Below are 27587 nucleotides of genomic sequence, written 5' to 3'. Positions count from 1 at the left end.
ATTAGTTATGAATAGGAAAGAAGAACAGAGAGTGAACTACCGTGAACAGCTTAATAACAGTTGCTCTCATCAGATCTGACAGCTAATCAACATCGACAACGATAGTCTAGATATACATGCTAATGTTGCAAGCAGAAGATGAAGAGGTGGAGGAAGTATACGAGGACATTGGACATGTAATTCAGTATTTGAAGAGACATAAAAATCTAATAGTCATGGGGGATTGGAACACAGTTGTAGGGAAAGGAATAGAACAAAGAGTTGGGAGAATATGGACTTGGCAGTAGGAATGAGAGAGGAGAAACAGTAATTGAGTTCTGCAATAATCCTCAGTTGGTAGTAACAAATACTCTGATCAAGAATTACTAGAGGCGGAGGCATACTTGGAAACGACCTGGAGATGCAGAAAGATTCCGGCTGGAATACATCATTGTGAGACAGAGATTCTTAAATTAGATGTTGACTTGCGAGGCATACCCAGGAGCAGATATAGACTCAGATTGCAATTTAATTATGAAGAGCACACCGAAGTTTAATAGAATCATCCAAAAGAATCTGTGTGGAAAGGAGTGGGATACTGAAGTACTAAAGAATGATGAGATGTATGTGAAGTTTACTAAGGATGTAGATACCGTGATAAGAAGTACCAGAGTAGGCGGTTCAGCTGAAGATGAGTATATATCTCCAAAAATGGTAATCACAGATGTGGGACAGTCAAACATAGATTTACAGAAGGTAACTGCAAGAAAACCTTAGTTATCAGAATAAATACTTTGACTGATTGATGAAAGAAGGAAGCACAAAAACATTCAGGGAAAGACAGGAATACAGCAATATAAATTCCTCGGAAATGAAATAATTAGGAAGTGCAGGGCAACCTTGTCTGTTCACTGAAGGAGACCGCTGACGGTTGGTTGGCTGGGTGGGTTGTTTGGGGTAGGAGACCAAACAGCATGAACCATTCTAGCATTTGCCTGGAGCGATTTAGGGAAATCACAGAAAACCTAAATCAGGGTGGCCGGACACGGAATTGAACCGTCGTCCTCCTGAATGTGAGTCCAGTGTGCTAGCCACTACCGACAGTTGAAGACGGTTGTAATGTGTAATAGGCACATCATCACACAGGAATTTCAAACTGCTTCAGGATCCACTGCAAGTACTACGACAGTCAGGTGGGAGGTGAGAGAACTTAGATTTCATAGTCGAGTTTCTGCCCATAAGCCACACATAACGCTGGTGTGGGTATGGGAAAAGCCCAGTGAACGTCATCTGCCTGTGTGTGTAGTGGCAACAGTAAAATTTGGAGGCACCCCCTGTTGTCTTGCGTGGCACTATCTCAGCACAGGCCTACAATGATATTTTAAGCACCTTATTGTTTCCCACCGTTGAAGAGGAATTTGGGGATGGCGATTCCATTTTTCAACACGATCAAGCACCTGCTCGTAATGCACGGCCTGTGGTGTACTGGCTACACGACAATAACATCCCTATAATGGACTTGCCTACGCAGAGTCCTGATCTGAAGCCTACAGAACACCTTTGGGATGTTTTGGAATGCCGACTTGCATCGATACTTCTCCTCAGTGTAGCACTCCGTGAAGAATGGGCTGCCATTCCCCAAGAAAACGTCCAGCACGTGATTGAATGTATGCCTGCAGGAGTGGAAGCTGTCATCAAGACTAAGGGTGGGCCAACACCATACTGCATTCCAGCATTGCCCATGGAGGGCGCCGCGAACTTGTAAGTCATTTTCAGCCAAGTGTTCTGATACTTTTGATCACATAATGTAGATGGGAGGAGCAACTTCGCTGCACATCTAATATCAAAGTTTCCCTTGGATGGGTCTTGCATATCCTCACAATGGATTGCATGTGTTCTTTTATGACTTTAACTGAACTGTAATGAGCGAGTACCAGAAAACAGTTTCAAACGTTTTTCTGTTTCATCTAAAAGTATAATTCCATCCTATATGTAGAAAACAAGATGAATGAATATAACGTCTCTGTATACTTCCAAAACAGGAGACGCTAGAGGGAACACATGAGAATGCATGGACTTCACAAAGATTTAAGGAATAATTAGCACAGAAACTGAACAGAGCTTTTGGTTTGACTTCTCGATGTTTTCGTTGTACTCCTCCACATATGCCAAACAATGGCACGGCATTGTAATATCCTTCAGCCCTGAACAACTCAATATGCACCCACCTTTTTTCAGCTGCTGTTGAGTATCTTTTGGCATACACTCTAGTTCAGCTGGCTGGATTTTCATACTCATAACACATAATAATTAAGTATAAGCTGTGAAAAAGCAATTTTTAGAAAGTACTAGTAATACTTAAGTAAAACATTACAGTAATAAAGCGCTGGTAATCTCTTTACTGTTCGTGTGTGTGTGTGTTTTTACTTATAGTATAGTAGTATGGCATTGGTACGGTATCAAAAAATGCTTCACGCAGGATAATTACGTCCAGCAGTCTATAGTTTTTCAGGTTCATGCAACATTTTACAATAATTCTAAAAATTCTGAACACATCCATTTACAATTACCATGGCCAGATATTGGGCAAGTACCTACGTATGTTTGTATTTCGCTTGAGTGTGACTGTGGAGCCTCAAAATTCAAACTGCTTTTTATTTACTGAATATATTTTGGCCATGTTTGGAATTTGATTAAAAGTGGTCTAGTCCTGTGGGCCTCCAAATCCCGAGGTTCTCGAGATTCGGAGCCGCCCCCCCCCCCCTTTTCTCCCCGCAGAACAAGAAGCCCGAGACGTACACCCCCCCCCCCCCCCCTCCACGTTCCTCCTAGTCCACCACTGTTTCGGAGACAGAACTCTCACCATGGATATTCTTCCTAATGGGGCCGCTTAAACATGTATAAGTTTCGTCATTCATTCGATTGGCAACTTCATTCGATTTTATTATAGCTTATTAGGAATGACAGGAATTAATATGCAGCAGGTACCGTAATTTTTCTTTCCTACTGATCTATACACTGTCCATAATTACTGAAATCCCGAATGTTCTGGCTATAGGACTATAGATTTGATTTTACATTTATCGTCACATTTGTGCCTGTATTTTATTTATTTTTTGACGAATGGTGTCACTTTTAAGACTGTTCTTTATTTTTATATGTTTATGTTTAACGGCCGTTTATGACACAATAATTCATCCTTTCAGTGTCTGCAAGAACGAACCATATGCATGCTTTAGCAAAAACTCGGAAGTGTCCGGTCCATGGCGTCGGTTCACTCTCTGTTGAACTTATTCCAGGTATGAGTATTAAACAAAGATATCGATATTTTGTTTCAATATTGTAGCAAACGTAATGTCCATTTATGAACTATCGATTTTCGTGTGTCGAGTTTTCACCTTCATTTTTGGGAACTACTGGAAAATGTCAAAAAGCACACGCCAGTTTTCAGCTAATGCCGAAGTACCCGGTAGTTTCTAACTGCTATGTTCCTTGCTAACTGCAAGCCCACGTCGTCTGACAACACATCTTCGGTTACTTTCGAGAACCTCTGCAGGTTCACACGCTGAAATAGCTGTAAAGGCCCCTGTAAACGATCAAACAATTTGTCAGATTTCACAAGGTTGTAAAATTATTTTGCAATTTGCAGCTTTGTTTGATATGTTTGATAAACACAAACTGTGTCTGACGTCTTTGACAGAAACTTTGATTGAAGGCTGCAAAGTTGTGGAAACTACGATCAAGGATAAAAACAATAGAGCAGTGGCATTTACCAAATGCTAGAGTAGTTGTGTTTTTCCAAGCCATATATTACTAAGGAAGAACTTAAGAGAAATCAATATTCTACGTGCACATACACACGGGAGTGCAATGAAATAAAAAAATCGAAGCTCTCCGGTTCTTCCACGGCCAATGTAAATATTTCGACCTCGTACTATTTTAATGAACTGTCATCAGAGGGTCAAGCAGAAGAGAATGGATTTTTACATAACTGTCTTATTCTTTCAGTGTGAGTGAGGAATAATAGGTTCTAAGTGTAATATTTCCTTCAGCACATATTCATGGGTATATTTATCTCCCAGTTTTAGCCATTCTCATGACCAGTGTCTAGTTTTCTTTTTATTGTTTAAACACATCGTTAAAGTAACTGCAAGAAATGCTTTGGCTGCATTGGTATCTACAGTGCATTTTATAAGTTTTGGGGCAAACAGAATAGTTTTTATTTACTTTGAGAAATAACAGATAAACAATTAATTGTATTATATTTTTCATTCCAATAGACAGAATGATATTCACAGAACAGTAAATTGAACATTTTACTTCATTTAATGACTCACAAAATAAATAAAAAATTCATTTTTATGTGGAATAACATAGATTTGCCTTCGCAAACGTTTAGGAACAAAGCGCAGAAATAAACCAAAAACTAGGAAATAATGAGGACTTAGTACTTTGTACTTTTACCGCGACGTTGTAACGCTTGTGTCAGCCGTTTTGGCATACTTTGATCAAGCTTTTGTAAGTACGAACTACTTAGATATTTACATTCTTCTTGCACTCGTCTCCAGACGTCTTGTTTAGACTGTATGGGGACTTTTCGAACATTTCTTTCTAACGCATCCCGTAAATTCTCTATGGTGGTTATATCCGGACTTCGTGGAGGGGGACTGACAACTTTTGGACTGTTGTCTAGGAGCCACAACCGTACAATATAAGCGGTATATTTGGGGTCGCTGTCCTGACAAAATTTGAAACAGTCTCCAATCCCCAAATTTCCTGCGCTAATCTTCAAATTGTTCCTTAGAATCTGCAGGTATAAATTCTTATCCATTGTTTCGTCACTGAAGACCAGCTCACCCACTCCCTGGACTAACATACAACCCCAAACCATAATATTGCCCCTGCATTGTTACGCTGTAGCCCCTGCATTGTTACGCTGTAGCTTGCATTTTTTTTTCTTCCAGCTCTTTGTTGGGCTGCCGCAAGATCGTTATTCGTCCATCCAGTCCTGACATGGTAAATTTTGATTCATCTGAAAAAGTTACTTGATTCCACCACTACATGGTCCTGCTCATGTGTTCCCTTGCGAACAGTAGCCTCTTCTTTCTATTGTCAGGACTGATCTAAGTCTTCCTTCCTGCATTTCGCCCATGGTAATTTTCTCTGTAGAGTACCCGTCTGATTGTGCTAGGACTGGCCTTCTTCCGAAAGTCTTCCTCAGCCTGAACGGTCTACCCGATGGGAGGCCCCAGTCACAAGACGACAACAACAATGGCAATTCGTGTAGCTGTGTTTCGTGTATCTTTCTTGGCCTTTTGCATTATTGCCCTCTCTTCTCTCCTCACAAATATCCTTAGACTCCCTGCCTGTGGCAGATTTTTTATCCTGTCTTCACATTTATATCGATGGACGATGTTCCCAAGAATACTTCTCTTGATATTCAGTAACGTTTCTATTTTTCGGCATGTTCTTCCCCTTTCATGGTGGAATATTACTAACTGCTTCTGTTCAAAAATGCTGTTTTTACCTCTATGTACTATTGTATACAAACACACTTGTGTTTCCTTTGAGCTCTAGGCAGGTAATGACTGACATCGCAAGAAGTAACGAATAACAGAGATATGCGCATTGACACTGTTGCAAACAATTGTTCCAAATTTTTGAAGTACAGAGTTTCACATCTCGCAGTAAGAGATGGGTCTTTTTCTGTTGTATACAAGCAAACACTCTTGATTGCAATTTTCATCGCCCATAATTATATGTACAACTTGCAGACGTACATCTTTATTTCCGTATTAAGCATCATAAATTCTTTCATACCCAGACATACTGTGCACAATGTTGGTCCCAAAACTTATAAGAGGCATAGTATTCCTACCAGCATTCAGATACGTCGCGATGCAGCATGACAGAGCTGCTTCAAAGGTAAAGTTAAATTTGACCAACTTGGTTTGTAAATCTGTTCACTTGTTTGACAGATTACCGATTTGTGGTTTCAGTTTCAACTTGGTATAAAGTTTTTCATTGGTCTAGTTCATTTTATAGCTAGTTATAAATATGTTTTATATCATTTTTACTCAAATTTGTCGATATTTTCAGGTCGTTCTAGTGACAATTTTCTAGACATTTTAGGCCGTTAGATCCTGTGCCCGTTTTCATATTTGTAAACGAAATGAATTCTCACTAGGGTAACTACACCACTGACCTCCAATGCGGGTGCCCCTGAGGAGGGATCTGTTGAGTTTCTCACCCGGTCTGAGGCGCAACTGCCTGAGAGCTGCTGAAAGGGGAGTTGCTGTCTAGTGAACAGCGTGCACCTTCATGAGGGGTGTTCAACCCGTGGCCCGAGGGCTGCCTGCATCCCAAAGCGCTTATCATGTTAAGTATATGATATGCGGCCCAAAAATACCCGTCTTCTTCCAATGTGGCCCGGGTGAGCTAAAAGGTTGGACATCGCCTGACGGGGTGGCCGAGCGGTTCTAGGCGCTACGCTCTGGAACCGCGAGACTGCTACGGTCGCAGATTCGAATCCTGCCTCGGGCATGGATGTGTGTGATGTCCTTAGGTTGGTTAGGTTTAAGTAGTTCTAAGTTCTAGGGGACTGATGACCTCAGAAGCTAAGTACCATAGTGCTCACGTCGGACCCATTTGAACCATTTTTTAATCAGTGCCCTACACTGTCTGGGAGCGGCTCGCCAAATACTTGTGTGGTGCAAGATGCCGAAACAATTGTCACGAAACAAATAATGTTCGGAATACAAAGGCAGGACAAGCTTTTGGAAGAAACGGGACTGAAGCTTTCGTTTTCGGAAGAAGCAGTTCAGAGGAAACTTCACAATTTAAGAAATCATGTATCGGTGCGAAAATTAAATCTTGACCGAAACAAATTGCAACTAAATCATGGTTGCACTTTTTAATACAATCTGGCTATACAAAATTAAATAACTGCCTGCTGGCATTGTTTATATACTCTTGACGAGCCAAAATATTATGACCACCTGCTTAATAGCTTGTTTGTCCGTCTTTGGAACGAAATACATGACTCATTCTGCATACCATGGATCCGACAGTTCGTTGGTAGGTTTGTGGAGGTATGTGGCATTAGATGTCTAAGCACAAGTCACGTAATTCGCGTAAATGACGGTCCACTGATTTGCACATACACGGTGATGGGGCACGATAGCTACCCAAATGGGTCCATAGGATGTACATCAGGCGAATTTGGTCGCCGAGACGTCAAAGTGACTATAATGTTTCTCAAACCACTGTAGCACGGTTGTGGCTCCGAGGCACACACAATTATACTGCTGAAAGATGACATCGCCGTAGCGGAAGGCATCAAGTTTGAAGGGATAAAAGTGGTTCGCAGCTGTCATTGTGTCTCCAATTACTACCACAGGTACCATACAAGCGTGCAATGTCTGCCATAGCATAAATCTGCTCCCACCGTCCGCCCCCGTAGCGTAGCAGTAGCGTTACCGCCTGCCACTTAGGGAGCCCGGGTTCGATTCCCAGCACGGGAGTGGGTGTTGTGTGTTCATCATCATCATCATCATCATCTACCGAAGTGGCGTCAACTAAAATGGACTTGCAATATGGCGGCTGAACTCCCCCGAATGGGGCCTCCCAGCCAACAATGCCGCCACCAGCCAGTGCCCATGGCGCCCTACACCACGATGACGGCGTTTGTGCAGACGACCATCGACCTACTGTAGCAAAAATGTGATTCACCCGAAGAGCTGACATGTTTCCACAGATCGACGGTCGAATCCCGATGGTCCCGTGCCCACTGCAATCGTAACTGACGATGTCGTCAGGTCAACATGTGAACACATAGGGGTGCTCTGCTGCGGAGTTCCATGTTCAACAATGTACGATGAACGGTGTGCTCCGAAAGACATGTGCGTGCACCAGCATTGTGCTCTTTCGGCAGAGACGCCGTCATCTGTCCTACTTTACAGAGCAGATAACCCTCCGAACACCACGTTCTGGCCAGCCGGGGTGACCGAGCGGTTCTAGGCGCTACAGTCTGGAATCGCGCGACCGCTACGGTCGCAGGTTCGAATCCTGCCTCGGGCATGGATGTATGTGATGTCCTTAGGTTAGTTAGGTTTAAGTAGTTCTAAGTTCTAGGGGACTGATGACCTCAGAAGTTACGTCCCATAGTGCTCAGAGCCATTTGAACCATTTTGAACCACGTTCTGTGAAAAGTCATGGACGTCCACTCATTTATCGCCTAGTAGTAGTTTCACTGCGCTACCTCTTTCCGTAGATGCTCACGACAGTAGCACGTGAACGTTTGACCAGCTTCGCCGTTTTCGGGATACTCGTTCGCAAGCTCTGCGCAATAATAATCTGATGTTTGTCAGAGTCGCTTATCTCAATGGACTTCCCCTTTTGCAGTCCATATCTTCGCTGCAGTGATCCCCCCGTCCGTGTCTGCTCCGCTAACATACTTTAGCTACCGCGTCACATGCCCGCAACGCCACCATGCGGCATCCAATGTCTCGTTGGGCATCGTCATAATGTTTTGGCTCATCAGTATTTGATTAAGAATAAGAGTAGGAAGTTCGGGAACGAAATACTAATAGTAGTCTGTCATCGTTAAAGATATCTCAAGAGTTGAAGAAAATTACAGGGAGAAGCGGAAGTTGATCAGACGACAATTACAAAAGCAACTGGCCTTACTTCGATGCGCTGAAGTTTGTTTCTCCGAGATTGGCTGCCTGTGCTCCCACACAAAGCAGTCTGGTACACGTAACGTAAGTCTTTTCTTCAGAATTTGCAGCCAAACAGCATAGTGTCGGTACTGCCAAGAAACTCCGCCCTTAGTTGATTTAAAGTAATGTCTGAGCCTTATCTGTCACGTTTCTTATTTGTACCTTAGAAAACTTATTTCTTTTGTCTCCGCCACGGTCGGATACGACATGCCATTTGTTGTTTCTAATCCATTACACCGCTTTCAAAATATTACTGTAACGCGTCACTATTCATACATTCCACGAAGCGCGGTAATTGAAGATAAGTTTTACGTGAAGAAAAAAAAAAAAAAAAAGAAAGAAAGCAGTGTGATGAAGACGACAATCTGGTGGCAAGGGCAGCACTCCAAAAAAGTGTTAGCGAAAGGTGTACATGACGAGTATGACTTTCTGGACAGTGTGTTGCCTCTGAACTGCGCACACTGTTCTCTATGTTCTGGAATTAAAGATGCATCCACATGGTGCCTTTTTTTCTGTTCGACGTTGCGCATGCGCTTACATATCCGCCAGCGCAACTGTCGATGCGCATTTGTGCATGCGTAATTTCCTTTTCTGCACTTTTTCCCCACATAATCCATTACGATTCCCTTTTACCTTCTCCCAACTCATGTTCAAAATAAAAAAAATCTATTTACGACATAACATCATTTGACTTTTCTTTTCAATAAGCTTTACCAACAGTCATGTACTTTATGTTATTTTATTTCGAACGCAACCAGTTTCGGCAGTTCATTTTGTCATCTTCAGGTCCCATGCTCTTTCGAATCAACGAGCTTATCGTATAGCGCATAAAACTGGATACCGTGCATTCCAGTCGTTGTGCAACAGATTCAAAGATTTATGGATAGGAAAGAAAGTTAACTATTTGTTTTTAAATCGCGTGTAAGTCGTTGCTGCAATTATTTGAATTGGTATAGAAAGACGGTAAAAGTCTGCCAGTCGTCTCTTGACACCTTCTCTATAACGAAGTTTCCAGTGTGCTGCGATACTGTGAACCCTTGCGTACGTAAACTCAGTGTCTCTTCCGGAATTTTTCAGTGTCAAAGCTATGTGTAGTGGATACACGTATGTCACATCGAAAAACTATTCCATCTCCTGATGGAAAACTTACTAACAGTTAATTCTGAAGCATTTTCAAAGTCTTTAGACATTCAGCAGCATTGCATAAACGTTTTAGGAGAGTGCAGATTAAAAGCCTGTTGACGTTAGTCGTTAGCAACCATTGTGTTCTTGTTTGATTCATTAATTTTGTAGCACTACAACAAGCACGAACGAATTGCTTAACTATATCAAGAAGATACCCATACCCGAGTGTGTTAGCAATCTAAGGAAGGGGTTGAAGATTAGAGTTTTTATGCTGTATTCTCCTGTTTGGTTACTTCAGTAGCGCTTGGCGCATGTTAGGAGAAAAAGAAAGGCGCGAGTACTGGCAGGAGCAGAGACGACTGAATCGGGCCGCATCGATACCTAGTGGCAACTGTTAGGCCATCCGCCTACAAGTATTTTTTTCCGTTTGCTAAAGCTGTAAGGCAACTAAAACCTTGCTGAACCCGAAGGTTTGTTCGAAGACTGCAGTGATTTACCACCCACTTCTGAACTGACTTATACAGACAGTTAGAAGGGGTACTCCGAAACACGGTGCAACTTTACTGGCCATTCTTGTCGTTGCAAGTGAAAGAAGCGATAAGAAGAAAAATTTAGCGGAAACGATAACGCGAAAAATAAAGCGAAACTAGCGGTTTGTGGCGAAATAACGCGAAATCGGCGGCTAGAACGAAATATTGCTAAGTTTGTCACTTTGCCATACAAAACATGTTGTAAATTGGAGGACGGCAGTTTACCATATTTGCAACTGATGGTTATTAGATGTTGAAATTGTAGTGTGACTTTTTATTTCCTCGAGGCTGACGTTCACGTATAATCTTAAAATGATACTTCGTTTCCCACATAACTATAACGTTGCGTGAAAAATAGTACCAAAGATGGCAAAAAAGCACCTAAACTGAAAAAATAATACCACCAAAATTCGAAGGAAGGTAGCCAGAAATGGAAAAAAATGATACTGGAAAAAATAATACAAAAATTGCTAGAAAATACCGAAACTGGAAAAAAACCAATCTACCAAAAAAGGTAATGGCAAAACTGGTGAAAAAGGTAACATGTAACTTGCAAAAACAGGTAATGCTGAATCTGACAAAAATGGTAACACCAGATCCTGGAAAACAACTAACACCAGAACTGGCAAAAGCCAGTGTCATCGAATATGCTAAAAAGAATGAACAATCCTGCAAAAAAAATAGGTAACGCCGAACCTAGCAAAAAACATCGAACATGGGAAAAAATAACACTGAATCCGGCAAAAACACCGAAATCGGCAAAAAATAGCACTGAAATTGGCCAAAAATGTCGCCCATTCGCGCAAAAAATTACACCGAAACTGGCAAAAAAATAGCACCTAAACTGGTGCTATTTTTGCCAGTTTAGGTGTAAAAGAAGAAACAGGGAAAGATATAACACTTCAGTTGAAAAATTAGAGCGAAATTCGCAAAATATACCGCATCAGTAAAAAAGTACAAAGCAAAAAGTGACAAAAATGGCATAGAATTTGCCAAAAATTAACACCGAAACTGGCTACAAATAACACCCAAATTGGGAAGAAATAACACAGAATTTGGCCTTTAATTAAAACGATTTTTTCCAGTCCCTAACGATAACATGAACCATGGACCTTGCCGTTGGTGGGGAGGTGCGTGCCTCAGCGATACAGATGGCAGTACAGTAGGTGCAACCACAACGGAGGGGTATCTGTTGAGAGGCCAGACCCACGTGTGGTTCATGAAGAGGGGCAGCAGTCTGGATGATTGACTGATCTGGCCTTATAACACTAACCAAAACAGCCTTGCTGTGCTGGTACTGCGAACGGCTGAAAGCAAGGGGAAACTACAGCCGTAATTTTTCCCGAGGGCATGCAGCTCTACTGTGTGGTTAAATGACAATGGCGTCCTCTTGGGTAAAATATTCCGGAGGTAAAATAGTCCCCCATTCGGATCTTCGGGCGGGGACTACTCAAGAGGACGTCGTTATCAGGAGAAAGAAAACTGGCGTTCTACGGATCGGAGCGTAGAATGTCAGATCCCTTAATCGGGCAGGTAGGTTAGACAAATTAAAAAGGGAAATGGATAGGTTAAAGTTAGATATAGTGGGAATTAGTGAAGTTCGGTGGCAGGAGGAACAAGACTTTTGGTCAGGTGAATACAGGGTTATAAATACAAAATCAAATAGGGGTAATGCAGGAGTCGGTTTAATAATGAGTAACAAAATAGGAGTGCGGGTAAGCTACTACAAACAGCATAGTGACCGCATTATTGTGGCCAAAACAGACACGAAGCCCATGCCTACTACAGTAGTACAAGTTTATATGCCAACTAGCTCTGCAGATGATGAAGAAATTGATGAAATGTATGATGGGAAAAGAAATTATTCAGGTAGTGAAGGGAGACGAAAATTTAATAGTCATGGGTGACTGGAATTCGAGAGTACGAAAAGGGAGAGAAGGAAACAAGGTAGGTGAATATGGAATCCGCCTGGTAGAATTTTGCACAGAGCATAACTTAATCATACCTAACACTTGGTTCAAGAATCATAAAAGAAAGTTGCATACATGGAAGAATCCTGGAGATACTAGAAGGTATCAGATAGATTATATAATGGTAAGACAGAGATTTAGGAACCAGGTTTCAAATTGTAAGGCATTTCCAGGGGCAGATGTGGGCTCTGACCACAGTCTATTGGTTATGAACTGTAGATTAAAACTGAAGAAACTGAAAAAAGGTGTGAATTTATGGAGATAGGACCTGGATAAACTGGAAGAACCAGAGGTTGTACAGAGTTTCAGGGAGAGCATAAGGGAACAATTGACAGGAATGGGGGAAAGAAATACAGTAGAAAAAGAATGGGTAGCTCTGAGGGATGGAGTAGTGAAGGCAGCAGAGGATCCAGTAGGTAAAAAGACGAGGGCTAGTAGAAATCATTGGGTAACAGAAGAAATATTGAATTTAAATGATGAAAGGAGACAATACAAAAATGCGGTAAATGAAGCAGGCAAAAAGGAACACAAACGTCTCAAAAATGAGATCGACAGGAAGTGCAAAATGGCTAAGGAGGGATGGCTAGAGGACAAATGTAAGGATGTAGAGGCTTATCTCACTAGGGGAAAGATAGATATTGCCTACAGGAAAATTAAAGAGACCTTTGGAGAAAAGAGAGCCACATGTATGAATATCAAGAGCTCAGATGGAAACCAAGTTCTAAGCAAAGAAGGGAAAGCAGAAAGGTGGAAGGAGTATATAGAGGGTCTATACAAGGGCGATATACTTGAGGACAAAATTATGGAAATGGAAGAGGGTGTAGATGAAGATGAAATGGGAGATACGATACTGCGTGAAGAGTTTGACAGAGCACTGAAAGACCTGAGTCGAAACAAGGCCCAGAAATAGACAACATTCTATTAGAACTACTGACGGCCTTGGGAGAGCCAGTCCTAACAAAACTCTATCTGGTGAGCAAGATGTATGTGACAGGCGAAATACCCTCAGATTTCAAGAAGAATATAATAATTCCAATCCCAAAGAAAGCAGGTGTTGACAGGTGTGAAAATTACCGAACTATCAGTTTAATAAGTCACAGCTCGAAAATAGTAACGAATACGAATTCTTTACAGACGAATGGAAAAACTAGTACAAGCCGGCCTCAGGGAAGATCAGTTTGGATTCTGTAGAAATGTTGGAACACGTGAGGCAATACTGATCTGACGACTTATCTTAAAAGAAAGATTAAGGAAAGGCAAACCTACGTTTCTAGCATTTGTAGACTTAGAGAAAGCTTTTGACCATGTTGATTGGAATACTCTCTTTCAAATTCTAAAGGTGGCAGGGGTAAAATACAGGGAGCGAAAGGCTATTTACAATTTATACACAAACCAGATGGCAGTTATTAGAGTCGAGGGACATGAAAGGGAAGCAGTGGTTGGGAAGGGAGTGAGACAGGGTTGTAGCCTCTCCCCGATGTTATTCAATCTGTATATTGAGCAAGCAGTAAAGGAAACAAAAGAAAAATTCGGAGTAGGTATGAAAATCTATGGAGAAGTAATAAAAACTTTGAGGGTCTCCGATGACATTGTAATTCTGTCAGAGACAGCAAAGGACTTGGAGTCGACAGTATCTTGAGAGGGGGATATAAGATGAACATCAACAAAAGCAAAACGAGGATAATGAAATATAGTCGAATTAAGTCGGGTGATGTTGAGGGTATTAGATTAAGAAATGAGACACTTAAAGTAGTAAAGGAGTTTTGCTATTTGGGGAGCAAAATAACTGATGATGGTCGAAGTAGAGAGGATATAAAATGTAGACTGGCAATGGCAAGGAAAGCGTTTCTGAAGAAGAGAAATTTGTTAACATCGAGTAAAGATTTAAGTGTCAGGAAGTCGTTTCTGAAAATAATTGTATGGAGTGTAGCCATGTATGGAAGTGAGACATGGAAGATAAATAGTTTGGACACGAAGAGAATAGAAGCTTTAGAAATGTGGTGCTACAGAAGAATGCTGAAGATTAGATGGGTAGATTCTGTAACTAATGAGGAGGTATTGAATCGAATTGGGGAGAAGAGGAGTTTGTGGCACAACTTGACAAGAATAAGGGACCGGTTGGTAGGAAATGTTCTGAGGGATCAAGGGATCACAAGTTTGGCATTGGAGGGCAGCGTGGAGGGTAAAAATCGTAGTGGGAGACCAAGAGATGAATACACTAAGCAGATTCAGAAGGATGTAGGTTGCAGTAGGTACTGGCAGATGAAGAAGCTTGCACAGGATGAAGTAGCATGGAGAGCTGCATCAAACCAGTCTCAGGACTGAAGACCGCAACAACAACAACAACAACAACAACAACAACGATAACAGGGGGTAAGTCGTACGGCCAACTGGGAATCTAGTCTGTCAGTTTACCCACTGAGTCACCGCTCCACATTTCTATTCAAACCATTAATACGTTATTTATCAAAAATAAATTGCACTCAGTCAAGGGAACGAACACTAGCCTCTGGATTCGGTACAAGAAGTAACCAAATAAAATACAGTGGCTTACGTAAGTTTCAAATAATTTATTCGCGAATAAATTTGTTTAAATGATCGAATTATTCGAATAATTATCCAGATAGAAATTTATTCTGCTTACCAATACAACTTGCACGCCCTTCCTCTCTGCTGTCATTGCAGTTAATATTAACAACGCTAAAGAGTCCTGTTTGTTCAGTTGCTCGATTTACTCATGACAGCCTACAATGTAGCTGGATTGGAGCTTTCTGTTAATTATAAACAAAGTAAACAATCAGAATCAGCTGTCACGGTTGGCGACAAATTTTTTTCCATTTGCTCTGTTCAAAACCTGTATCAATGTCAGTGCGATTTTAGCTGGAAATTGAATGCAAGCATTATTTCATCAGCTTTTATTACGCAAATTTACAGTTCCTTCAGCTAAATCAGTGACCTCCAATAACATTCAATATTCGATTACCACTATACGTGTCATTATACATTATCATACTCTGTCACTGTGGTAATAATTGATGACTCTCAGGTATATAGTATTCACTTTCATCAAAAACATGGAAAATCGACAACTTTTTGAATTCTAATTGCACTCCAACGTTTGCTAAGACCATTAGTGCCGCTACATTGTGACGAAGCTGTATAGGGTGCGTATTATTTAGCTGTCTGGCAGGGCCACGTACCTGCTGCCCTGCACTTCGTTGAGTGAGCGCCGCATGATAGAAAGAGGTACGAGGAAGACGAAGTGACGACAACGATCTGTTGGTAAATTTCTGAAGGAGGTCACACCGATATTTAGATTTTATGCTTGACGAACTACAGCTATAAGGCTGGAAATAACATTTAGTTAGCTAGTAACCGGCGACTTATATACCAGTTTCTACTATTTATTGTTCATTTCAAAACAAGGTATTTCAGTGATTATTCCTGAATCTGAGAAATACTTAAGGGAGGTTCTTAGTAGTTGTGTGAAGATAAATTAACTTTCAATGCGTCATTTGTACTTTATTTTATATAAAAAAAAGTTGTTTACACAGCTTTAACCATTAAAGATTATATGTAGATACATCCTTGGACTCGACAAATTTGGGAATTTCATAGATACCAAAACCCACTGAAAAGGAGACTGTGTTTACCAATTTTTATTTTTTGGCACCATCAGTGTCCTTAACTTATATTTCTAGTAGTTTGTTGAGGAGCTAACATACCACATCATTTCTTTTCTTCAGATGACAGGCGCAACTCTATTTGCTTATTTGCTTGCAACATGCTCCATTACAATTTTTCTAATACTACAAGTACGTATTGTGTGTGTGTGTGTGTGTGTGTGTGTGTGTGTGTGTGTGTGTGTGTGTTTGTTTAGTTTCGTTAGATTATATAGTGCTTAGGCTTAGGGACTGATGGCCTCAGCAGTTTGGTCCCATAAGACCTTACCACAAATTTCCAAATTTTGTGTTTGTGTGTGTGTGTGTGTGTGTGTGTGTGTGTGTGTGTGTGTGTGTGTGTGGTGAGAGAGAGAGAGAGAGAGAGAGAGAGAGAGAGAGAGAGAGAGAGAGAGAGAGCAGTGTAAGCCGAGCTTGACGTCCCCATCCGACGGATGGATCACTATCAACAGTGTCATATGCCCTCACTTCATGAGTTTGGTATTAAAGTCGGACATTGGGGCAAAGCCTGGTGGTCAGGAATCTTAAGGGGAGGTTTACTATGTCTTCGTTCAAAAAATTGCATTTTTGGATCCATAAAAGTGTTTAGAATCCACCCCTGAAACGGTTTTTCCGAATACGGAACGGAAATGTTTGCTATTCGCGGTTGAACAAAAAGATGCACCTGTCTGAAATCGGCCTGTTTCACGCACCAGTGTTTTTCGGGGATTTCGACTTTATAGCCGTGAAAAATTATTCTATATGCTTGCCCAAGGATCAAGTGATCAAGGAGCTTACGACATACAACGGCTTGGCAATCCAACAGCATTCCAAATCGGTGGAACAGATGAAGAAGGCAATTTGGGCAACGTATTTCCACAAGCGTCCGACGGATGACCACCCACAACGACAAAATTGTCCGGGTGGGGAAACTAGTTGGTGCAAGTGGCTCATTCCAGAGGCTACCGGGCATCTGGACGAATATCAACACTAATAGCCGCTCTCCTAAGAAGTTCAAAAAGCGATTCATCCGAGGACGAGTTATTGTACCGGTGCTTGGGAGGAAACACACAAAATTCAAATGAAAGTTTGAACGCGTGTGTTTGGCAGTTAGGTCCCAAGCATTTGCATTCTGGTGCGGAGACTGTGACTTTCCTGGCAGTGAGCAGCTTCAACGAAGAGTATTCAGCAATTCTGAAGACCATGACAACGATGGACGTCACCATGGGACTTCAAATGGTTCAAATGGCTCTGAGCACTATGCGACTTAAGTTCTGAGGTCATCAGTCGCCTAGAACTTAGAACTAATTAAACCTAACTAACCTAAGGACATCACACACATCCATGCCCGAGGCTCCAGACTGTAGCGCCTAGAACCGCACAGCCACCCCGCCGGCACTCTGGGACTATTCGACGCAGTTAGCCAAGATTCGGACGACCACCGGATTCAAGCGGCCGAAAACCGCTTGTCACTGGCCGTACGAGCGGCTCTGGAGCAGCGCAGGGTGGCCCAGATCAAGCAGAACGCCCTCTATGAGGCAGAGGAAGGACTAGTTTATGGATCCGGAATAGCAGATTGAACGTAAGTTGCATAATATTACATTTATATGTACTCAAAACTTCAAACGCGTTTTTCTCGAAACGACTTTTTTTTATCGCGAGGTATGGTAACTTCAAATCTACTGAACCGATTGGCATGATTCTTTGTTTCCGACGAAGCTAACTAACTTGTCTAGGAGTTGTACCACTTTTATTCTGATCCATCAACTATAAATATTTTTACTTGGCCGACGAAGTCGAAAAATCGATGAAAAAACCCTATTTTGTTTCAAATGGCCGCCATTTTGTTTCCTATGGTCCAAATAACTTTAGCGAGGTACAACTGCTAAAGAATCTTATATACAACGCTAACGTCAGCTCAATTTTGATATCAGACGAGCCGGCTGACCTGTGACATACCGCGCGTGGAGGTCTACATCGAAATTTTGTTTCGTTCCGACGGCACTTCCACCTTTGCTCTTCGACATTTCCGGTAGAAAAAATTCCAGTTTGTAGAGTAAATATCAATAAACATTTTGACCAAATTTGACATTGATATCTATAACACATACCGAGAAAAAAATCTCAAAAAACATCACTCCTGCTCTCGGTCCCCCCCCCCCCCCCCTGCCGACACCGCATCAGGCTCCACAGGTGTTGTGGTGTAAGTCGCCATGGCATGAACACTCGCCCAGACTTTTCATAAATTTCTGGCTTATTTTTCTCTGTTTCCTACTTCGAAACTTGCTGTATCTTATTCTTTACAGTAATATGAACAGAGTGTTTATTTCCAATACTTGACGCTCAGGGCACCAAGTCTCACATTTTTATTCAAATAATCTTTAGAAGCGGCACTCCATACGACTTTACTTTGTCTGTAAGCGTTTATAAATTTAAAGGTGCTTCCTTTGGAGTCAACAAACATTACTGCACATAAATCGCTTCATAGCATAAACTCAACACACTACACAATGAAACACACACGGGCCCCAGCTGCCTGTCGTCTGCTAAAAAGCGCAAAGCTCCCTACCGAAGGCGGAAGAAAATGCGCTTTTAGCGCAGGGCTTCCTTTTCCAGGAAATTACGCATGCACAAATGCGCACGCATAGTTGCGGTGTTGGAAATTTACACGCAAGCGTAAAGTTGAACAGAAAAAAAGGCTTCGTGAGGACAAGTTTATCACTGTCACTTCGTATTTCTGGTCCCTCCGTTATCTAGGTACTTCTTCGTCACAATAGACGCACCACAAACACCCAAGCGAAGTGGAAACTGCTTGCGCTATGTGGCAACATGACAACACGAGAACGTCCATGCTTACGTGCGTTCTTTCCACAAATTTTTGTGCATGCCCTTTTGTTCCCGTGCGTCTGTGATTGCGCATAACGGCAGAGGCTTCGTGTGGACACACATTAAAAAGAAAACTATAATTTGTGCAGCCGACGAGGAGACAAACATTCCTCTGCTTGATTCGTGGGTGTGAAATTACAAAAGATAATCGAATGTTACGATTTTAGTGACAAATGTATATGCTTACATAATGCGCGATTAATCATCTAAATTTTGTAGATACTAAAATGAGATAGGTGTCTCGAGAACAGTACTGCCGCAATTCAAAACATCTCAAGCCAGCACTTCCAATGTACAACAATATGAAGTACAGATGGATTGCATATTAATAACGAAAACAATACGAATGTTTCAACAAGCCTTGTTCATGTGGTCTGCATTATGGAAATATAGTAATGATATCCCAATAACGACAAAGAAGGAACTAGTTTTCGTTATTGTACTGTACTTCTCATTGTGAATGTATAATATAACGATATAACATCAGCTTCCTTGCACTATGAATGCACGTGACTGTAACTCAAATGAGTGTTTTTGCATGTGTTAGTCAGTTCAAAGTACGATTATATGAACCAAGGAATGTTGAAATCATGATTCCGACATGTGCCGGTTACCTCGAAAGATTAGTTATTAAATGTGCTACGACAACAGACGCAATCAACATTCTGAATAGTTACTTAACGTATTTTTATATAATTTTTTGTACGGTTATCGTTCTTGAGTTGTTCCGATTCACAGTTAAAAAAACGATTAAATAAAATTATCTCCACGTACCTTCCTTGCAACAGCTGAATTGCCTTCTTGGGAATATCCGAATGCGCCACAAGTACTCGTGGCTTAGACATGCTGACAGGGGAACTGTCACTGGTTGCAAAGCTAAACCGGCTCTAATAGCCGCAACGATCTCAGTATTTAGCTCCCGTAGATTGGCAAACGCAGTCTACTGCGTAAGTCGAGATGGTTCCTCAGTAGCAGCGTGTTGTGTTCGTGTTTGTCGCTTACTTTCAGCCTATGTGGACGAAAGTGTGTAACAGATAAGGAGATAACTGATAACGTAATCTGCAACAAAATCTGGAGTGCAAGGGTTCTAAAATTAAAACTTACAGAGCGAAACCAGCATGATGCAAAAATTGGTGTTCGATCTATCACGTTTTATATACGGTACAATAAATTTGGTTGCCTTCGATTTATCACATTTTATATGTAATAAATTTGGATGCCATTTTTTGTTGGCAGTGAGATGTTGAGCTTTTCCGAAGTAATGTTCCCCTTACCGGTAATTTTATGTATGATTTAAAACATGATACGAGTCATTTTACAACACAGCGTAGTGCAGATTACAGAAATATTAATCTACTTAATAACAGATCCACAGCGGCGAGCAAATACGAATGAAAACGTTATAAGCAACCAACTGTCATAAATTGCAGTACGTTACCAATAGTAATCATTGTTTGCAAATAAGAATACACCCTTAGTATTTACAGTACGTACCGATATTTTAATGTTAGACATAATAGATAAAATGTCAAAGCACACACTAATTACGGTTAAAAAAATGAACAGCCCCCTCCTGCCCAGGATGAATGAGGCTGTTTCTAGCAAGAGCAAGAAGTGTAATGACTGCTACTCTGTTTAACACTATTCGCACTCAGTATTGTGTAGAGAATAATGCACAGAACACCTTGAATGATATTACGATAGAAGATATCCAACTGTAATGGTTAGACTACTAATCTTTGTCTAGATGTTTTACACAAAGAGTTAGAAAAGATAGGTGATACACACACTACCGTGGCATTTGCTGCATAAGAGAGAAAGATGGAGTGTTGATAATGTTGTATGTAAATTGACCCATTTGAAAATCATGAACAAGTAAAGGCAACTAGACATTGAAAAGCTGCAACACTAGATATTAATCATACGAGTAATCATCATCTTGGCATTTGTGCTGTTATGAATAGCTCAAGAAACAAAGAAAACATATCCTTATTCACCTATTCCACAGGAAAATATGCACATATTTGCTCATGATAATTCATTGTAGTTAACTCTTTTGAAGTAAGTGTTGGATGATACGACAATGTTAACATAGCTGACAGGAAGACAGAAATGGGTGAAAGCATATGGGGATACTGGAGTTCATTACCTCACTCATTGGTTGAAAATGATATATAATAGTGCTAAGGTTGAAGTAAACACAGTACATCAAAAGAAAAAAAGGATTGTAATGTATATTCAAATGGAGTTCAGAAAGAAATATTTTTCTGTAGAAATGCATCGTCAGCCAGAGGACTAGTGTACAAGCAAAAATTCTAAAGGAGGTTAATTGAATCTGTGACAAAGCACCTGAGCACCATGTCTGAAAAGCTCAACTAAGTGCATTTTCTTCAGATCTGTCTGTTTCATTACTTTCTGCAGAGTTTATGGCTATTGCACTCAAACACACAGTTTTACCATCCAGTCATCAAAGCACAATTTGAAGTAACAGGTTTCAACTGCTCACTACTCAGGGTGAATTGATAAACAGCGATATTAGGATTTTCCTTGTTGCTACCCAACAGCAAAACACACAAAATAAATCCATAAACATCTAAACTGATATAAGTAAATAAATACCAAGGAACACTTGAAGTCGTAGGCTGTGCTATTTCAAGCTGACTTACTTTCTCACTATATGTGTTGTAGCCATCAGTTAAATTACAATGATAAGTCACTAGAAAACTAAAAGGACTATAATTTGACTATGAAAGAATGCATTACAATTCAAGCAGGCTTTGGTTTCCTAACTGTGAAATGAGATACAAGAGACAGCAAATACCTAAGGATACATCTAATTTGTAACATACAAAAAAATTGAAATCTCCCATCTCCACTGATGGGAAATAGTCCAAACGTATAGCACATACACAAACAACAACAACAACAAAATTAGAATTAAGTTTGATGATAAAAGTCTCCTACAGCTGAGTTACTTTCAAAGGACTGCAGAAGAACTGCCACCAGTGAAATCTTTGCAGAGGTGTCACAATTCTTATTCAGAGCTCAGTGCATTTATTTTATTTCTTTTATTCTTCCAGGGATTGTCTCACAATTATGATGTAATTATAATGCAATGAAAACAAATAGCTCCAAAATATGCATAGTTATACACATAGGATTGGTAAGTACCGGTATGCTTTTATGTGGATAGGACAGGTTATCAGTTGGAGTCTTGATGAAGGAACCATCCTGGCATTTCCCTGAATTTGTTTAGGAAAACCTAAATCTGGATGGCCAAACAGAACGAACTCCGTCCTTCTGAATACAGTCTCCTATTGAAAAAATTGCACTAATCAGAGGATGAATTTATGAATGATGAGATGATCCTTTGAACAGTGTGTCTATTTTTATCATAATGTTTACTGTAATACTGTATTTATACAATAATGTCTGCGAAATTTATACGCTAAGCACTGGTACATCATAAGAAAAACAATTTAATAATATTATTGTGTTAAACATAGGACTGTGCTAGTAAAAATAGTGTTAGAGACTTAAATAACTGTGTACAAATATATCATAAGACAAAAACTGACATGTCTCCTGTACAATAGATCAGATGATGTATAAAATGTATGTTATGAGATGAATAAGACACAAACATGAGATCAGTGTCTTAACAACTGCACTTCCTCATTTGGTTGGTCCCTAATGTATTAAGTTCTTTGATATACACACAACCTGTTCCAAATAATGTGTATGAATATCATTTTGTTCTTCATTTATGCACCCATCCAGGACAACTGCTGTTGATTCCTGAACCATGAACACGCGGCTTTGCCTTTTGAACTAACTGCAGTCTGCTCGGAAAATGGACTCCAAGCCCATAAACATGGCAGCAGTGCAAATCACTGTTCACATGTCTCTAAACTGTTCATAGCTTTGAAGGATAAGGCAGAATTTGTAAGCTTATATTCACTGCTGCTCTCTGATAATAACACTCTTTCATTATTCTTGTTTCTGTTTTATGAAAATAGTAAAGAAGATTAATGGTTCATGAGTACATGAAATAAGAAGTAACATGATCTTGCATATGAGTAACGTCAGTTAATCTGCAGTACTTTAATACTCATCCATACAATAAAGAATTTAATTTCATGTTGTATAATACTGACTTTCTCGTTATTGGTTTTTGCTTGAAACATTGCAGTGACTTAAGACCAGGTTGCTGTTTATGCTTCATCCTGCACTTATTCTTGAAGATATGAACCTGAAAATCAGTAGTGAAGCACATTTATGTAGTTTGTTTTCTCGGTAACAATTTCTCTAGAATTTGAGTGTACTGAAGTAACGGCTGTGACTTTAGCTGTTAGAAGAAAGGCAGAAAGCTTAGAGCTCATGCACCAATTATGTATGCAAACTCTACTGATTGTTACCTGTGAAAAACCACTTGTTGTTGAATATGTGTGGATAAGAAGACTGTAGCTCATATAAATCATTTTAAGTAAAAGGCAACCTGATGAAAATATTTCCTACATTCGTTCGCAACGGCCTTGCCACAGTGGATACACCAGTTCCCGTGCGATCATCGAAGTTAAGCACTGTCGGACGTGGTCAGCACTTGGATGGGTGACCATCCAGGCCGCCATGTGCTGTTGCCATTTTTGTGGGTGCACTCAGCCTTTTGATGCCAATTGAGGAGCTACTCGACCGAATAGTAGTGGCTTCAGTCAGGAATACCATCATAACGACCAGGAGAGCGGTGTGCTGACCCCACGCCCCTCCTATCCACATCCTCCTCTGAGGATGACATGGCAGTCGGATGATCCCGGTAGGCCACTCGTGGCCTGAAGTCGGAGTGCTTTTTTCCTACATTCGTTCAGCTTGTGAAACTGTATGTTTCTTCTTGAAGGCAAGTGGGAAAGAAAAATGTGGGTAGATAGGCAATGAGAGCTGGGTACACGAAAGTGAAGATGAAGGGAATGTCATTTGTGGGATAAGATATTACAGGCAAACAAGGATAATACGAGTACAACATTGAAACTGACAGAAAATAAACAGTGTTGAAAAAAAATTAAAAGTGAAGTAGAGTAAAATAAAACTCAGTAAGGTGAGAATGGGGAATGGAGTTATGTGGGGTGGAGAGAGGAAGGGTCAAGTTGTGTTGGGAAACCAGTGATTAAGTGAGAAGAGAGTTAAGTGGAGAAGATCCAAGGGAAAAGAAGGTGGGAGGGGGAGATATACTGCATGTGGATAAAGAAGGGAGAAGGAATGTCAAGGGGTAGAGTACCAATCAAGGTAGAGTTGGGATGGGAAAAAAGGCAGAATAAGGAACGTATGGTGGCTGAAAAGCAACAGGGTGAGAAGGGGCCAGAAGACCACATGTATCTGCAGCACATCATCTTTGTGAGGTAACAGTAGTTATGCATACCTTGCAGTGAAGCAAGGTTCTCTGCAACAAAATATGTTGTGTATTACATATTTGTCTGACTGATAAGTGCAGCATGTTATGCAATCACACTATTCCACAAGCTGCATAGTCAGAAGTTTCATAGTAATGTGGACATCACTGATCAGCTAGGAACACATCAGCATGCAACATTTGGCACAGAGACCATGCAACATAATTTTTTTTATGTCAGGAAAAGAATAAAAGACCCCTATGAATCTATCTTCACCTCTTTCTGACCTAAGATCTGCTTTGTGTGTGCTGCATATATACATATAAACTTACGCCGTTATTGCCTTCTTCTACCAGACAAACATCACGGTGACACTAAGGTGATAAAGGCAAAAGTTCCCTGAATTTCTGTGGGTGCTGTCAGTATTCTCCAAGGAAGGGCCACCCCAAAAATTTCATAAGCATCACAGGACCATATCCTGTGATAGATATATTGTTTCTTAACATGACGACCATCTTCCAAGGTGACAATGCCACACTTCAGACTCCTAGATGCTCATTTGGTGCTCCATGAATGTGCAGATGAACTACAATACCTCCCCGAGCCTCACCAGTTCACAACTTCACTAAGGAAATGTGGTCAGCTTTAAAGAAGATAACGTGGCACGGTTTGTCACATGGAGATATTGGAAGGGTTCAGTTAGATTTTATCATGTTAAGACACAGTTTTAGAAACAATATTTTAGACTGCAAAACATTTCCAGAGCAGACATGGACTGTGGCAGTAAATTATTGGTTACAGATTAACACTGATGGAATTACAGGGAGGTAGGAAATTAAGAAAATTGGACCTGGATAACTTTGAAGCTACAAGGGTGTAAAGAGTTTCAAAGGTAGCATTAAGTACCAACTGGCTGAACAAGGGAAAGAAATACTATACAAGATGAATGGGACACATCATTGGATTACAAAGGATAAATTGAATAGCTGATTAAAGAGAAAAAAATGCAGAAACTGAATTTTACAAAAGGAAATGCCCATCTAAAAACAACCTGACAGAAAGTGCAAAATAACTAAGCAGAAATGGCTAAATGCCCTATAGGACAAGTGAAAAGCTATACAAACAAACCATTAGAAAAGAGATAAGCATCAGTATGAATACCAAAAGCTCAGAGGTTATCAAGTACTGAGCACAAAAGGGAATGATGAAAGGTGGAAGGAATATATAGAAGTGCCATGCAAAAGAAACAGACTGAAAGATAGTAGTATGGAAAAGGAAGGGGAAGTAGATGAAGATGAGATGGGAGATGTCACATAGAGTGAAGAATCTGACAGAGCTCTGAAAGACTTAAGGTGAAATAAGGTACTTGGAGTAGGAATGTTCCCTCTGGGTTGCTGAGATCCTTGGGAGAACCAACCATGACAAAACTGTTCCATCTGGTGTACAAAATTATGAGGAAGACTTCAAGAATATTCTAATATGCCCAATTCCAAAGGAGGCAGGTGCTGACTGGTGTATTATCAAAAAAGTCGTAGTTGCAAAATACTAACACAAGTTACTTACAGAAGAATGGAAACTGGTAGAAGTTGATCTCAGAGGAGATCAGTTAGGATTCTGGTGAAACGTTGGAACACTTTAGGCAATGGTTTCGTATAAATGTTAGATAACATGAAGCAATGCTAATCCTACAACTTATCCTGGATTATAAAATAAAGAAAGGCAAACCTACATTTATACAATTTGTAGATTATGGGGAAACTTTTGTCAGTGTTGACATAATGTAGTCTTTGGAATTGTGAAGTTAACAGGGCTGAAATATAGAGTGAAGGGTAATCTAAAACTTTTATAGAAATTAGACTGCAGTTATGAGAGTCAGAGGACATGATGGGGAGGCATATGTTGAGAAGGGACTGTGACAGGGTTGTACTCTATTCCATATGTTATTCAGACTGTACACTGCGTAAACAGTAAAAGAAACTGAGAAGCAATTTGGTATAGGATTAAACTCCAGGTAGAAGAAATATAAAGTTAAACATTTGCAAATGACAGTGTAATTCTGCCAGAAATGGAAAAGGACTTGAAAGGGCAGTGGAACAGAATGATAGTGTGAGTTGAACATGAACAAAAGTAAAACAAGGGTGACAGACTAGAAAAATAAAGTCAAAATGATGATAAGGAAATTAGGTTAGGAAATCAGAGACTAAAAGTTGAAGAGTTTTGTTATTTGGACTGCAAGATAACTGATGATAGCTGAAATAGAGAGGGTATAAAATGCAGACAGGCACTTGCAAGAAAATTGTTTCTTCAAAAGAGAAAATTGTTAACATGTAATATAAATTTAAATGTTAGGAAGTATTTTCTGAAAGCATTTTTCTGGAATGTAGCTGTATTTAGAAGTGAAATGTGGATGACAAGTAGTAAAGACGATAAGATTAGCTAGCTAGATTGAGTAGCTAATGAAGAGGTACTGAACCAAATTCAGGAGGAAATAGAACCAAGCCACAACCTTACTAAAAGAAGGGATTAGTTGAGAGGGCACATCGTAATACATCAATGAATAGTCAGTTGGTTAGGGAGGGAAGTATAGGTGCAAAAATTTTAGATGCAGATCAAGGCTTGACTACTGTAAACAGGTTGAAAGGGAAGTAATTTGTAATAGTTACACAAAGGTGAAGAACCTTGCAGAAGATAAATGAATATATACATCTGACCAGTTTTTGGAGTGAAGGCTGCAACAACCCTAATGGTTACAACTATACTCGTTCATCTTTTCCTTTTACTAGTTTTGAAGTAAGTTATCAGTTGCACAAATAGGCTATAACATAGATATTTTATAAATATATATTTTTTTCTTTAAAAGACAAAGTCATTAAGACTGGATCTCTAATGTAAGTGGTAACAAATTACAGAGACATTTTAGCATCTGTTGGAAAAACTATTATCCCCTCATAATTACAGTAACCACCATAAGAAGCTGATATATTGTGTAAATATTATTATATTACTGAAAAACATGGCATTATAATGTTTTAAAGTCCTGTATTTTTGCCAATCCAGTTTCGCAGGGATGCAACATTTGAATAAACACCAGGGATCCCTGGTCTGCCACATCCTCGCCAAAAAGAAACAAGTCCAACCAAGGTGCCGTTTACTGTCAGTGGCCCACCAGAATCTCCCTAAAATAGAAACACTCATTATTTGTTGACTAAGAACATTATTGAAAGTCAAGAGGGAAAATATGAGTTTCCTTGCATTTGTAAACAATGATTCTATTCACAATTATTAATTTGTTCCACATAGTTTAAAAATGGAACACTCTATAGAAAAAAATGTT

At 40.2% G+C, this 27587-nt stretch overlaps 2 protein-coding genes and 1 pseudogene across 4 annotated transcripts in view; 1 reads left to right on the top strand and 2 right to left on the bottom strand.

Moving 5' to 3' along the window:
* LOC124588738 (glyoxylate reductase/hydroxypyruvate reductase-like) overlaps positions 1-19884 on the bottom strand; it is a 93846-nt gene extending 73962 nt beyond the window's left edge. Inside the window, exon 1 of the mRNA XM_047131492.1 lies at positions 19644-19884. Within this exon, the coding sequence (XP_046987448.1) occupies positions 19644-19714 (71 nt within the window). The 5' untranslated portion in view covers positions 19715-19884. The remainder of the gene's footprint in view (positions 1-19643) is intronic.
* Positions 19885-23394: 3510 nt separating this feature from the next.
* LOC124596996 lies at positions 23395-23512 on the top strand (annotated as a pseudogene).
* A 3628-nt stretch (positions 23513-27140) lies between these two features.
* The window catches only part of LOC124588754 (trypsin-1-like), a 72031-nt gene continuing 71584 nt past the window's right edge, over positions 27141-27587 (bottom strand). For all 3 annotated transcript variants that reach the window (XM_047131493.1, XM_047131495.1, XM_047131494.1), the window contains one exon: positions 27141-27429. In XM_047131493.1, coding sequence (XP_046987449.1) covers positions 27283-27429 — 147 coding nt within the window. In that variant the 3' untranslated portion in view covers positions 27141-27282. The remainder of the gene's footprint in view (positions 27430-27587) is intronic.

Source organism: Schistocerca americana, chromosome 2 (assembly GCF_021461395.2).
Source record: "Schistocerca americana isolate TAMUIC-IGC-003095 chromosome 2, iqSchAmer2.1, whole genome shotgun sequence".
Lineage (NCBI taxonomy): Eukaryota > Metazoa > Arthropoda > Insecta > Orthoptera > Acrididae > Schistocerca > Schistocerca americana.
This window is presented reverse-complemented; position numbering and strand designations above follow the sequence as displayed.